This window comes from Momordica charantia, assembly GCF_013281855.1.
Source record: "Momordica charantia cultivar OHB3-1 chromosome 11 unlocalized genomic scaffold, Mcharantia_2.0 BLBB01000011.1, whole genome shotgun sequence".
Classification (NCBI taxonomy): Eukaryota; Viridiplantae; Streptophyta; class Magnoliopsida; order Cucurbitales; family Cucurbitaceae; genus Momordica; species Momordica charantia.
In genome coordinates this window covers 10255307-10271323 of record NW_028275159.1, presented here as the reverse complement: position 1 = coordinate 10271323, position 16017 = coordinate 10255307, and the positions used below count along the sequence as shown (strand labels likewise).

Genomic DNA, 16017 nt, shown 5'->3' with positions numbered 1-16017 from the left:
TTACCCATGACTCATATAGTGGATTGACGGCTGCTTCTGTTGCTATAGAGGAACTCGATGGTGCAGATATGTTCGTTTGGCTTGATTCCATATTACCAATCGACTGTTGCACAAACATGGGCGGGCATGGGTGCTCGCCGGAGAGGTGTCTCTCTAGTTTGTAACTTCGTAATATGGATAAGGCTAGGTTTTTCCACAACAAGTAATTGGTTCTATCTAGCTTTATTGTGGTGATTTGGTTAAACAATTGATTGAGTGGTGGGCTGCTAAAGGTGAGGTGGGTAGAGGTGTTGGAGGAGGCATTGGCCATTACAGCTCTAATACCAAGTTAGAATTTCACAAGAGGAAGTTTCACACAGAAGGTATGATGTTTATATTTCACTGTATTATGATGGCACTCAAAGGCTCTATTTATACAAAAGTATATCCTAAGTTTAGAAGAAAAAGAATCTAAACTTTAACAAAAATATTGTAACAAAAATGCACAATAATAGATATTCTTGTTTTGACTATGACGTGGTGTGTGGCTTCAACTTCCTTGCTGAAGTTACGTTAACAAAGAGAATGATGCTGGTATATCTGAGAATTCTCTTCTCTTTTTCAAGAAATTTTAAATTAAAAGTTAATTTTCCATGGTAAATTTTCACTGGTGAAATTCTGCGAAGAATCCTCGTTTGAAAAAGAAATTTCTTAAAAACATATTATAATTCATAATCAAAATAATCAAAAAAAGAAAGGGGGTGAGGAGAAAAACTATGAAGGAAAAATCCGTGAGGGAAGAAAATGTATAGGGTCGTTGGCTGAGTAGATTTAGGAGCCTCATTATGGTCTGTTTTTTTTAATAATATATATTAGGAAAAAAAAGGACGGCGAGGCGTGGACGGGAAAAAATGTCCCCCACCCCTACGCTGTATGCAGCCTAAATGGGGATACCCTGCCCTCGTTTAGGACATGTCCATGCAAGAAAAAGTGACATTGTCCTAGTTGAGAAAATATACGGTGTCTTTTTTTATTATTATTTCTCGAAATCAATGTCGTGTGATTTACTAATGGATCCCTATAAACGAAGTTTGTTATCTGGATTGAGTAACACTGCCAGCAGCACAAGGCTCGAATATAAAACCACATGATAAGTGATACTACAAAGTCTCATGTCCTTGTCATTACGTCATCCCTAATGGACGAAAATATACGATGTCATTCTTAGTCATCTGAAAATATACAAGTGATCTAGATCAGACTATCACTTGTTTTGTGAAATAACAATATCTAAGATGACATTAAAGAGCTCTTAAATTTGTTCTGCAGGATAGTTGTCTCAGTATTAGGATAGTTGTCTCTGTATTAGGATCGTTTTGTTTTGGAGGAATTCTAGGTTGTTTACTTGAATTTGAGGTGATTTTTTAGGCAAATTTTCAGGTGATTTATATAGTTGGTTTTTGGGTAAATTTTTATTTTTTACTTGAAAGAAGGTATGAATTAATTTGACCATGCATGTATTGAACAAATTTCAAGTTCAATTTTATGAAATTAAAATTAACTAGCAAAAGATAAAGAATTTCTTTTCCAAAAAATGTAAAACATTTATGAAAAAATTCAGTTAAGATAAACATTCAAGTTGAATAGTTTTAACAATAAAGTGAAAGATAAAAACCCAAAATTTAGCTGGGTTAATAAGTTTAATTAGAAATATAAAGGTCGTACATTGATTACATTAACTAACAATAATGATTTGATAATATGATACAAGAAATCGACCAACACGATAAAAAAACAATAGTATATAGGTAAAAAAAAATCAAAGAAACGAGCAAGTAGGTAGAATACATTATTAAACTGAATTTTCGAACCGATAAAAACAAATACTTCAAAAAATCAATATCAACATTTACCTATTATAATTAAAATTGAAAGTTTAAAAATAGGTTGAGATGAGTCATGTGGAACTTGGAAGGTAAACTCTCCCACACTTTTTACTTATTATCTTCAATTCCCACTCTTTCCCTCTCAATTCAACACGATGTGTGTGGTGCCTTCCTCTTCAGCATCCCATTTCCTAGCTTTTTTTATCGAAGAACTTTAACACTTTCTAGCTTTTGTTAGCAATTTCTATTAACATTTCTAATGGAAGTAACGAATTTGGGGTAGGGATGTACTTTTTATTTGTGGGTCCCCCCTTATGGGACTCGCTTAAATGACACAGAAAATTTCTGTTTAGATTCTTCACGGGACGAAGATGGGGGAAATTTTTCCCGCCATCTAAACGGGGACGGGGATGGGGACGACAATACATTTTCCGTTCCCATTTTCCGTTCCCCGCTCTACACTATTTTTATTAATAAAATATATATACATATATAATTTTTCTTAATAAATATATATACACATATATAATTTTCTTAATATATATATATATAGACACACACGTACGTACGTGTGTCTATGTTTGTATGTATGTATCTTGTAAATGAAGTTTTATCTTTAAAAATTAAAAAATTAGAAACTAAATATTTATCGAAAATAATTTAAAGAATAAAAAAATGGGGGAAATTTTCCTGTGGGAAACCCGATCCCATAAATTCTCCACGGAAAATCTCCACCTCGATATGCACAAAATTTCGTGGGGATGGAAAATTAAATAGGGGTGGGGAGGAGGAACTCCTTGGTCCCGCCCCGTGAAAATTCCTCATTTGGAGTAATCAAAACTTAAAAGATATGGCCTAATGTATATGGTTTTAATTTTTTCTCAACAATTTTTAAAGTTTCAATTTCTCCTAAAATTTGTAATTTTCTCGAGATATTTTAATGAAATTTACTAACTAGTTTTTTTTCCCCCTCAAGTAATTTCCTAAAATCTCTTTTAGTGGCTAGTTTGATATGAAACATGACCAGAAACGTTTACGAACATGGAATTCCACTGATGAAAGTTTTATCTCAATAGAAGTTTGTCCACAATTATTAAATTAAATTAAATTTGGGTTAAATTATTATAACTTTAGTCTTATATTTTTAAACTATTATAATCATAGGTTAAATTGATCTCTATATTTTTAAAAGTTGGTTTGCCATTACTGTGAGAAGTAATTAATAATGTAGCAGAAATTGTTCACCGCAATTGCACGTGGTGTCAAGTTTTAATATAGTTGGTAAGTGAATATCGATATCATCATCTAGATTGAGTTTCTCAAGTACCATATATAGTTTGTAAAAAAAAAACTATCATATATCCAATTGCTCAATTTTATTTAGACAATCAAAATCAAATGGGAGAATAGAATCAAATTAGCAAATAAACATGCACTAAAATAAAGATAAAAGCAATGGAGAGAAAGATCCTAGGAAATTGATTTCACTTGTTGAATCTATGAACCAATTACTTAGTTTCTATAACAAGTAAAAACTTTATTGAATAAGTCTTTTAAGGATCTCTAAAGGATTTCTAAATCTCTCAATCTTAAAACCCTTTTAGTTATACATCCCACTTTTAACTCTAAATCACCTCTCCTGAAATGTAAGATTTCAAGTCTAAAATCAATTAATTTATGGCTAGTAGATTATTAAAGACATTACGCATAGAGATCCATAAATAGAATGCTCATAATCATTCACAATCAAGAGAATTAAACAATCAATTCGAGTTCAATGACTACATCAATCTCTAAAACAAATGAACTTAGCTACTCATTTAATGTAAAACAATAAAGTCTCAAAGAAAAGTTCCATAGCAAACTACGAAAATCAAGATAAAAGAAATAAACTAAATTTGTTGTGTTGACTAATCGTCCCCGACTCAATTTCTACAATCTCGAGCCTTGAAAATCCCTTCTCTAAGCTCCTTTTCGAGTTATCTTGTGTCTCTCCCCCAAAAGTGTGTAAAATGTCTTTAAAATCTCCCCAATGACGTCCGTAAAACCTAAATTTATAAAGAAACAATCGCTACAGTGTCATGGCGCCATAGTGAGCGTCATGGCACTACGAGGAGAAATAGACGGACGAAAAAAGTACGGAGCGCCTAGGCACCGACCTCTCGGGCAAAAATTCCAACTTCCACTATATTTTGTGTTGTAGGTGTCGTGGCATGTTTCCGAGTGCCCCGACACTATTCTCTATGATATTTGGGCTTCAAAATAAGTGTTGTAATGTCTTCTTTACTCACTCAGGCTATGATTTTCTCTCAATTTGATCCATTTATGTCTTGTTTCTTCTCGATTATTCATGTTGATGCAAAATTCTGCCGAGCTGCCGAGGTCGGCCACGTGGCAACTGGCCAAGCTGACGAGGTGCAAGCTCATGCAAGGTAAGACCTGCAAAAAAAAAGTAAACACTCTGACGCTCAAGTCATTATAGGTGCGAGCTTAAATAGGTCATTCTCAAAGTAGAATTGCATACCTGAGTAAGAGGAATGAAGATCCTCTTATAGGTGGAGTGAAAGGACACATCCGTTATCGTTGTTACAACAAGACAGTTAGATGTCAGGCCATAGGTCGGCAATGATTAAGGTCGGCTATGGATAAACTTAGTAGCTCAAGCTCGGCCATAGGTGAGTTTAGGAGCTCGGTCATAGGTGAGCTAAGGAGCTTGGTCAGAGGCGAGCTAAGGAGCTCGGTCATAGGTGAGCTTAGGAGCTCGGCCATAGGTGAGCTCCTAAACTCACCTATGGCCGAGCTTGAGCTACTTAATCTAAAAGCTTAAGTTTGATTGATAACGATAAATTAAATTATTTTATTCATATTATTATACTACTAAAATTGTGAAACTAATAATATTGGATTTTAATTTTGTGACTCATTTTAGAGTTGCAACTACAAATATATAATATGTTGCGGTGAGTTTTTTTAATTACCGCTTAATCTAAAAGTTCAAGTTTGATTGATGACGATAAATTCAATTATTTTATTCATATTATTATACTACTAAAAATTTAAGTTAACCTAAATTTGGAGGTGGAAAATTACGTCAGCAATATTGGCCAATTGCAAAAGCAAATTTAGGTCGAAGGATCATTTTCGTTGCTTTGTTATTGATCTTTTTCCTTTTTCTTCTTTTTGTCTAAAGAGGAAAATTTTGAATAGGAAGAAGATAGACTTTGCTGTAGCCATATCAACTTTAGTTAGAAAACAAAAATGTTGATAGCAAAAATATCTGCACCAATCATTTTTTACTCAAAAAACATAAACTATGTTGTCATGGCAATGCACTGTAATTTCATGCTACTGCTTAAAATCTTACATCATCACATGTAGAAAAATTATTAAACAAGTTAAAAGATCCAAACGAATAAAGGTTTATTGTCGTTTCTTGCCACTCGGGAAAAAAAAAGGCGATATAGTTTAAAGAGTTCTAGAGATATCCACGTGAGATCAGGGACACGTACTTCTGAAATTTACTTAAATTTACTATTGTAAATTACAAATTGAATAAAATGTTATTTGGCAAGGTCCACATGGCTTTTTTCCCCGTTCTAGATTTGAGTCACACCGACTCTGTAATTTATTTTTTTTATTCTTATTTTTTTAGCATTTTTTATTTTCTATTTATGTTTCTTTTTTAAATATATTTTTTTTGTGATGGATCTAATATCAAGTCCGTTTTGATGTTTAAATATTGTTTTTTAGAAAAGTGTATTTTATTTAAAATAAATCATTTTAACTTTTATATCTTTTTTTAATAAATTTAAATTCATAATCTAAACTCACGTAAATGTAATAATTTTTATCCTTTTATTTAATAAAATAATAAAAAAACTCACTAATTTAATGAAAATCTAATTTTTCAAAATTAAATTTGAAACCCAACTCTAATTTCTTTTTTTTTCTAAATCATATCCATTTTATTTCATACAAAAAAATTGTAATTTGACACGACGGAATATATTTCTTTCAACAATTTTTCAAATGAAAATCTTGCGAACGGTTGTAAATTGATACAATTGCTAAGTTCAAGTTTAAAATTAACATTTTTCTATTATGTTTATATGCATTTGTGGTCAAACTAAACTCTTGAAGCCGCTACTCATGTCAATAGGTAGGATTGATGATGAAGTTGATGGGAAAGAACCCCTACTCTTACTGCAAGAATTATTAAGCCCAAATTAACTGAAAATTTAATTAAGACGAAATAACAACAATAAAACATAATAATTTACAGACAAGAGAAAAATATAGCTCATAAGAAAAATTCACTATGGAAAAATTATAACAATCGCATAGAATTCTCTCCCCGGTCCCAATTATACAAAATATTTTCTCAAAACAAATATCACTCAAACAACCATAGTTAGTATATCATGCTTAAAAGTGTTTTAATGCAAGGTTATGAGCCATTTTTATAGCACTTGGAGCACAACATCTCAATGTACTCTTCCGATGTGTGACAGTTTCTAATGTAATATTTTGTCAAAAATCCTACCGAGGTTGGTACTAAGAGAGAACTTTGGTAGAATGATGATATAGCAAGAAAAAGTGTGATACTGCATTTTACAAAAAAAATTGACTAGTTAGAAGAGAATTTTCTATACATACCTATACTTTCAAAGGATCTCAGATTAAAAAAAATCTAACAAAAGTTTATAATATCTAAAAATTTATAATATATAAAGATTGCTCCTTTCATTTTTTGAAATAGAACTCCACAAATTTTGAATATATTATAAAGTTCAATAAGCTCAAACTAGCTCAATAAGCTCAATTAGTTTTAATACTAATTGCCTAACATAAAGTTACAAAATTAATATACATAATCTAAACTCATATCTTTCACTGGTTTGAATACTTAATAAGGTGACCCGAGAGCTTGAAAGATTATTTTCAACAATTTTATGTGTGCATGGATGGAGAGAGAGATTAAAAATCGGGTATATTTCACATAATTTTTCTCTTTTCTTTTTATAATATGTGGGAATGAGAATTGAACTCAATCTCTTGGTTTGAGATATATGTCAATTAACGATAAATTATGCTCGCTTTGATGGTATTTTACCTGATTAGATAATCATGGAAGTGAATACTCCATTCACGACGTTAAACAACCCAATTGATTGGAAATTAAAATTTAAAATTTCACTGTACAAAAGTTTGGGCTTACATATGTTAAATTTTCTAAGACCCATTTAATAATCCTTTCATTTTTCTTTGGTAAGGTTAAAAATTATACTTGATTTGTCACAATTTATTTAGTACCATGGTTTTCACCTTCTTTATAAACCTATTTAATTTCTTAGTCAAATTTCAAAAAAAAAATTTAAAACTTTTATTTTTATAGTCTTCAAAAGAAAATGTATAATAAGTATCCATGACTAAACAAAATAACATGCACGGGAAAGTATTGTTTATAAGTTTAATTTTCAAAAAATAGAAATTCAAAAGTACAATAGTTATCTAATAGGATCTAATGCTCCCTTTCAAAACTTTTTTTTTTCCCTCAAATGAAATGTTTTCATGTGGACAAAAACTAAACAAAAAAAAAAGAAATTAATCAATAAACCATGCTTCTTCCACTTTACAAATTGAAAATAAACCATAATTGATAAAAGAAATCTATATATATATATATGAAGAGATAATGACAAGCATATAAGATTGAAAAGCTCTTCATTCACAGTCAAAGTTTTCTCTTTTGAGAAAAAAAAAATAAACAAAAAGAGAAAAAGAAGCAAAGATGGAGACCAGCAATAAGCATTTTATTGGTGGTATTTCCACTTGTTCATATGAACAATAAATGTATACCACATAAGAAATCCACACATATACTTTAATTTGTGTGCAAATTTTAATGGGTAGCTTCACTTTTTAAATGATAGCTAGAAAATCTTTATGTGCATGTTATGTGTGATGTATTTTAACATTTATTTTATTTTTTTTTTTTTTCCAAAGTTATTTTTAAAATTTTTAACCAATTTGAAAAATGAATTATAAGTTTTTAAATCTATTTTTTATTGGATTTTAAGAACATTTTTAATTTAATGTGATTAACATACATATTATTTTGATTTTAATAAAAATAATTCAATATATAAACCATAAGCTATCAATATAACCAGGGATATGTTTAGAACAATAAGAAAATAATAAGAGTAAATAGAACAATAGGATGTATAAAAAGGGTATTAAAGAAAATCGAAATCAAAACATTAAGAAATTTGTTAAGTACTATATGATATTGTAAAATATTCATGGTAAATAATAATCTTCTTTTTAGTTCAAATAATAATCTATTAATGGTCAATAATAGCCTAAAAAAAATGGTCAATAATAACAATAACAATGAGATAAAGTCATGTTATATCATAGAGAGGCCAACAAAATGGAAATTACATAGCATGTGCTAGATGACTATAATAATGAAGTACAAATACAATACAACCGAATGGCATAGTTTAAGGCACCACAGCGGTAAGAAGTTAAGATGTTATCACCCAAAATTCAAATTCGAATCCTCCGGTATCAAGAAATCAAAAAGAAAATAAAATAATGGAGTATATAATACCACTCGCCCATAAAATTAAAAATTTACCTAATTTTCTTGTATATTGAAGATATGAGTCCTTACCCTATAGTTATAGTCATGGACATTAGTCATGGTACTAAATGTCCATCGATATTTCTATTTATCTATAGATTCAATATTCAATATTGATATTGATATAAAGGGTAATTTGATTAAATATCAAAAATATTAACCAAAATGTCACAAATGTGTACATAATATTAATATTAATCATTTTCATCTTACTTAGAAATAGAAAAATATTTATTTATTAATTTAAATATTTTTTACAACTTTTTAATTTCTCTCCAACTTTTAAAGAAATATTTATTGATATCTATGTTTTATCTATACGAGACTTCAATATTTCAATCGATATCGACATCATTTAAAATATCTCTTTTTCTGCATTTCTATGTTGTGTTCGGCAGCGAGCTTGATTGAATGCCAAGATGTTGGCTCTTAAATAGACTTGATGGGGGGCGTGTGTTCACCACACATCATCTTCTTCATCTTCTTATTCTTCTTCATTATTTTTTCATCTTCTTTCATTTTCTAAAGCCATTACTATTTTCTCTGTTAATTTCTTCCATGTCGACGTTGAACCTGCAGAGCGCGTCCCTAAACAGCTGCACCGCCGCCAAGTTCCCTCTCCCACCCCACGACCACATAGAAATAATCGAATCTCAGCCCTTCGACTACTCCAAACGCGCCCAATGGCTACGCGCCGCCGTCCTCGGCGCCAATGACGGCCTCGTCTCCACCGCCTCCCTCATGATGGGCGTCGGCGCCGTCAAGCCCGACGTCAAGGCCATGATCCTCACCGGGTTCGCAGGGCTTGTCGCCGGCGCCTGCAGCATGGCCATCGGTGAGTTCGTCTCTGTCTACTCTCAGCTGGACATAGAGAGAGCCCACATCAAAAGAAACCAACATCAGCTGAAACAGGAGGAGCCACACAATCTGCCAAACCCTCTTCAGGCCGCCGCAGCCTCGGCGCTGGCCTTCTCCATGGGGGCCATGGTGCCCCTCTTGGCGGCCGCCTTCATAAAGGAGTACAGGGTTAGGCTAGGGGCGGTGGTGGCCGCCGTCACCGTGGCGCTCGTGGGGTTCGGGTGGTTGGGGGCGACGCTCGGGAACGCGCCGGCGGTGCGGTCGTCGGCCAGGGTTTTGATCGGAGGGTGGGTGGCCATGGCTGTGACGTTTGGATTGACCAAGTTGATCGGGTCTAGTGGCCTATAAGAATATATAAAAATGTTTATCTATCAATCCTATCGACTTAAAAATTTGAGTAGCTACTTATCTATTAAATACGAAATTGACCAATAAAAATATGTAACCCTAAAAAGTTAGCAGGAGCGGTAAACAAGTATTGTTTGTAAGAATATTACTGTGAAGTTTAATGTGATAGGTCGTTTAGGGTTTGAAATAATTAAGGTGTGGGTTGTTGTTAATGGGATTTGATATATATTTGACTTTTTTTTAGTTCGAAGATATGTGGAAGTGAGAATTCGAACTTCCAATCTCATTGTTAGTTGTTTTATGCTTATTAGAACACATGTGTGTACAATATCTTAACTACTAGCGATGAAATAATTTCTTCATATGTAAATCTATCTCTCTTCTGGATCGAGCTCTTGTTCTTATATTTATTACTTAAAAGGTGGGCATAATTTTAAAATGGTAAAAACCTGTTTTTATTCATTAAAAAGTACTTCTTAAAATGCTCTTCGCGTGTTTGGTAATTAGATAATTAAAAGTGACTTTAAAATTTTTAAAAACTTTAAAGCAAAAAACACTTAAAAGTGTTTTTAAAGAAAGTACCTAATTAGTGCTTAGGTTTAAAAGCTTCTTTTTCTCGAAGTTGATAGATTATATGATAAATTATCTTATTTAAATATATATTCTCAACACTATTTCACCAAAAAAAACTTACTTTTCACTTAGATTTTGAATGTTAGAAGTAGAACCAAGCTCCAAAAATTAGCAATTATATGACTAGAGAAGAAATTACATTTCAATGATTTCTAATCTCAATATCTTTTTCTTCCAATATCATGTTAAAAATAAATCACAGACTAATAAAACTAAAAACTTAAAACTTAAATTGATAAATCGAGGCACTAGTGAAACATATCTCAAGAGTGTTTGAATCTGTATACCATTTTTTTCTAATTGTAATACTCTAAAGAAATGATAAGTTGCAGTAATATTAATATTTTAAAAAGTATATATATATATATATATATATATATATATATATTTTTTTTTTATTTATGTTAGAAATTTAGTTAAAATACTATTTTGATCTTCTGCTCTCAAAACGTGCATTTCGTCCATGTACTTTCAACGTTGATTCATCCTAGTTTATGGTACTTTCAACACTAATTCATTTTAGTTTTTGTAATTTTAAAATGTTCATTTTGATCATTGTATTATTAAAAAATGACCATTTTAATCACTATTTGCAAAAATTTTAACACAACACTTCTACACGGAAACTTTTTAATACAAAATTATGGTTTACATTTTTTAAAAATATATTGAGTTTAGTGTCGTATAGAAATTATGATAGAAAATGAGATTAAAAATAAAATTAAGGGTTTTTAAAAGTAAAGAAACCAAGGTAAACATTTTAAAAGTACAGTGATTAAAATAAATCAAAGTTGTAAGTAGAACATGTACAAAAACTAAAATAGTATTTTAACATAGAAATTTCTGCTAATTACTTTTTTAAAATTTGAAAATAATTATTAATGGTAAAATTGAAAAGCTGTTTATAATAAAAATACAAAAATAAACATGTCAGTATTTAATTAAAATAAGTATATACGAATAACTAAATTCAATATTCGTGTATAGATGCTATTTTTAAATACTATAAATTTTATTTTTCAAAATAATGATTTATATATTTGTCATAAAAACCAATTTTCATTATTAAAATACTAAATTAAAAAGTATTTTAGATTTAAATATAAATAGCATATTGATTGGAGAATCGTGAAATCCACGGCAAGCTAACGAAAAATAACCAGAGTTTTGTGATTTTAAAAAATGGCGAATGCATCTTTTGTGAGAATTATGTAGGGGTAAATTTACATTTTTATCTCCACTCACATCTGCTGCTCTTGGATTTACGGGAACGGGAACTGTCACTGCGTCATTTGACAATTATACCATGCAGGCCACTATTTCAAACTCAAGACTATATCCCTAAAACCTCAACCTACATGGAAAATAAAATACAAATTAATTTAGATTATGTTTCAGAGTTAAATCAATCTCTCTGCCCAATTAGAATTTAACTCAAAAACCTTATTTATGGCATCTTCATTGATGCAGGAACTCATTATCGTAAGTGAGAATGAGCAGATGAAGGATAACGTCGGGCGTGGATCAGTCCTTCCGACCACAACGTAATACTGATAAATAATAACATTTATCACCATGTAGAAGACAAAGAGTGTCCTAATGATCTCTAATTTCTAGACTATGTTACGATGAAAAAGCATACCTTCTATTGTTGTCCAAGTGAATCATCCAGAACAACCTTTTTATTTGCCAACATCGACAACGTAGCAGCAAATATGAGTGGGAAGTATTACAAAAGCAAATCTACTTCTAATCTTCTTCCTACTCATATGGCTATTTTTTATCGTAGAAATGCAAATTTCAGATGATATTTTAGCAATCGGGGTGTGGACCCTATCACTTTTGTCGAATTACATGATCAGCGACTTTGTACATACAAACTCCGTAGATAGTTCCACATATAAAGGAAGTGAAAGTGTGAATGTCACTCAAGTCATGCAGACACACAATCCCAAACTCGATAAAGACTCTGTAATGCACATACTCATTCTAGAGATGATGCACTAGCATGCGTTTTTGAAAAAATTAAAAAGGTACAAGAGAGTGACAACCCGTGTAAACTCAAAGAGACACTGTAATGGGGAGCATGTACCTTACCTTTTCTAAACGCACCAGCAGACGCATTCTTCAAATAATAGAATGAGAAGATTTGTGGAGATAGTTTCATATAGAGAGTTTTGTATATGTCCTAGAGTGTTGTATATTTGTGGATACAGACCCCGTAGATAGTTTCATATATAGCGGAAGCGGAAATGTGACTATCACTCAAGACATGTAGACGTACGATTGCAAACTCGACAAAGACTCTGTAGTGAGGAGCATATACGTGTGCTAGACGCACAGAAGACATGGTGTGGATATTTAGTCTCCCAATATACTTACTATATTTATATTTCCAAAACTCTCGAGCTTCATCTTAATTAAATCTTCTTTAAGTTTAGTTCAACTTTTAGGTTTTGTATTTTTCTTTTGAATTTAGGATTTTAAAGAATAAAATCAAACTGATCTCCAAGTTATTTTTGTAAATATTGATTATGTTTAGATCGTTGAATTTCTAGAACTATTATCCACTAGTATAAGTTGATTAGAGATTTCTTAAATCGAGATGGTTTTTTTTTTCAGGGGCATATTTGCCTTCAATAAAATTGAAAATTAAATCTGACAGTTGCCCACTGTCACAATATTACAATATTAAATACTTTTGGTCATTTTTCAAAACACATTAGTTTTACGTTGTTACTCTTGTTGCCCCTTATTATTTTATATATTTTTAAAGAGAGGATTGTATGAATAGAGCACAAGTTCTTTGTGCGCTATTTTTGGAAAATATGTTAAATCAACTAACTTTTTTTTTGTCAGCTAGAAATGCTCAGCAGTAACTGACATATATGTCCAACGAAAAGGCTGTGAATTGGATCCCCCACCCAACATATTGTATTAAAAAAAACAAAAAAAAAGACTATTTTTTCTTTTCAAATATCTACAGAAATTATTTAAAATATTATGACATTCATAATTCATTAAACAAATTAAATTAACTATTAATGATTAATTTAAATATATTGTTAAAAAAGGGAAAATAAAAAGTTGGGAACATATGAACACAAAAACAATAAATAAATAAATTTGAAATATCTATACACTTGAAATATTGTTGATCAAAGATTCTGCCGAGCTAGCGAGGTCAGCCATGTGGCAACGAGCTGATGAGGTGTGAATTTCTACAAGGAGGAACAAATACTCCGATGCTCAAGTCAGTATGATTCAAACTCAAAAGTAAGTCGTTCTCGAATCATAATTGCATGCCTGAGTGAGCAGAGTGGTGTCCCTTTTATAGGCAACGGGAGGGTATAAGGCCATTGGAATCACTCCGACAAGCGATTACGAGCTGTCGAGGCCCAGGTCGACTTCCTCAAGTCAGTTGGAAAGAATTTAGATGATTCTCTAGTTAGTTCTTTCTTCAACTGAGGATAGGTTGGTCTTCTCCCTTAAGTAGTTGAACTTGTTGGTCTTAGAGAACTAACATAATTGGTCCATGTGTAATGTTGTATTTTTCCCTCCAACAGATATCGTAATGTATCATATTCTTCAACCTCAACAAATAACTTTTCCACTTGTTCTACTGATGAATCTCCTCCTCATGTTTTGATATTAGGGCATGGCCTTTGGTGGACAGTGAATTATCAAAAGGTAAATGGAGCAGAAAAAGAATACCATTGAAACTCCTGCACTCTTTATACATTTGAAACTTTTGACCTAATGCAATTTTCATAATTAGTCAAAGTCTGAACAAATGGGAAAAGAAAAATTATGGTATTAGGAGTTTAAATTATAAGGAGAGAAAAATTATTTGTGGGAGGATAATGGATTCTTAATGAGGTGAAAAAATACCTGAGGCTGATGCCAAATTTATTAAATAGTAATAATGAACTCTTTAAATGGCAAAACTAATACTCATATTTCATATTATTTTCATTTACTAAATAGTAATAATTCCTAGAAATGAAGGACTAGATTAGAGAGCCCAAGAATTTAGGTGAGGAAGTGGAATAGGCTCTTTAATGGCAAAATTTCTTATTTTATTTCTCACTTATTACATAGCAATAATTTGTAAAATGGCGAAGATGGAAAATCAAAAGTTTCTTCCCTTCAAGCCTCTTTTGTTATTTTTATTTATTTTTTCTTTAGTAGGATTCGAACTTTTTTCTGAACCTAGAAACAGCGGATTTTGAACCCCTTTCTTATTATTAGTAAGATAGGGTAGGGCTTCGGGGGCTAACCCGCTTCCCGTTACTCAACGATAGCTTCCCATTGTCCGAGTGTCCTTTGGTTTTTGAAATTGTTGGGAAACAGGGAGGGTGAGAACATAGAAGACTGATATCAAAGGTACAAGGTGGATTTCTCATGGTCCCCAATATTTTTTTTTTCCTATAGGAGCATAACAATGATCTTTTTTTTTAGAATACCAACAGGCATCTGGAAAACGGAAAATAGGTACCATTAGAGAAAAAAGTAATATCTTAACCAATTAAATTGTATGCTCATGTCCATGTTATATTTATGATTATTGTTTGTCTGCTATTTTAAAAATATATATCCAAATTACATTAGATGTATTTTGGTTAATATCGTATTCGTTTTTTTTTTTTTTCCCTTTTCTAAGAAATGAGTCTTCACAAATGAATTTGTTTTTCTTCTTCATTTGTTTAATAGTTCTTACTTTTTACTGGAACTGCTTTTAATGGCTTTGAACAATCTTTATTGAGTCTTTAATGGAAAGTTTTTCCACCATCCACAACTTTTTTTTTCTTTTTGAAGAAGAATCTAAGTTATTAGATAACCATACCAATTTACGTGGATGCCATAGAATATTAAACCTCATTGAATAACATTCATTTTTTTGTTTCAAAATTATGCAATAATTTCTTTGTGTAATTTATTATCAAAATTATTGTTAAAAATTTTAAATAAGTTTGTAAAGTTAAGACATATTTCAGAAGCACTTCACATGGTAATATATATAAATGAGCTCCTTTTGTTAAAAAAATGAAAATAAAGACTAATATTGGCAAAATATCTCAATTTAAAAAATAAAATAAAATAAAAATAGGTCTAAATAATAAAGTCAAGCATTTTATTCAAACGTATGTATACGTATCAAAATTAATGCTAAAACTTCACCAGAGCAATAAATCAACTACATGATCCACCAATTTTCTCTAGACTCGAACTTTCAACCTCAAGAATATAACCGATGACCAAATGGTTTGATGTAACTACCGTTAAGCCATCAAAACCCAACTATACTCACAATTGCAACCTCTAAATTCCTTATGCTCTACAAATGGGAAAATAAATTCAATGCTTGAGAATCTTCAAAAAGAAAGAATCAAGAATGCGAATTTCCTAATGAATCCTTGTGGAATCCCAATGAAAATACCTTATTACTGCCGAATAAGCTTTGAATAGAAAAGCAGGAAAAATTAGGCCGAATAGAGACACTATGCCAAAGAAGCAAAGATTTACTAAAGATTTTGCCACTTGATTCGCTAGACGGTTAAAGAAACGAGAGAGAATGGGAAAGAAACCCTTTTAAACTTAAAAATAATTCATATTCAACATCTTAGAATCATTTGACACGACAATTTCTCCCTTTCCACG

The 16017-nt window shown here is 31.2% G+C and overlaps 1 protein-coding gene across 1 annotated transcript; it reads left to right on the top strand.

Annotated features, from left to right (window-relative positions):
• The first annotated feature begins 8925 nt into the window (after positions 1-8925).
• LOC111025004 (vacuolar iron transporter homolog 2-like) lies at positions 8926-10085 on the top strand. Its single transcript, XM_022302848.2, has one exon. It carries the CDS (start codon positions 8929-8931, stop codon positions 9721-9723), a length of 795 nt encoding a protein of 264 aa, XP_022158540.2. The 5' UTR covers positions 8926-8928; the 3' UTR covers positions 9724-10085.
• The last annotated feature ends 5932 nt before the right edge of the window (positions 10086-16017 follow it).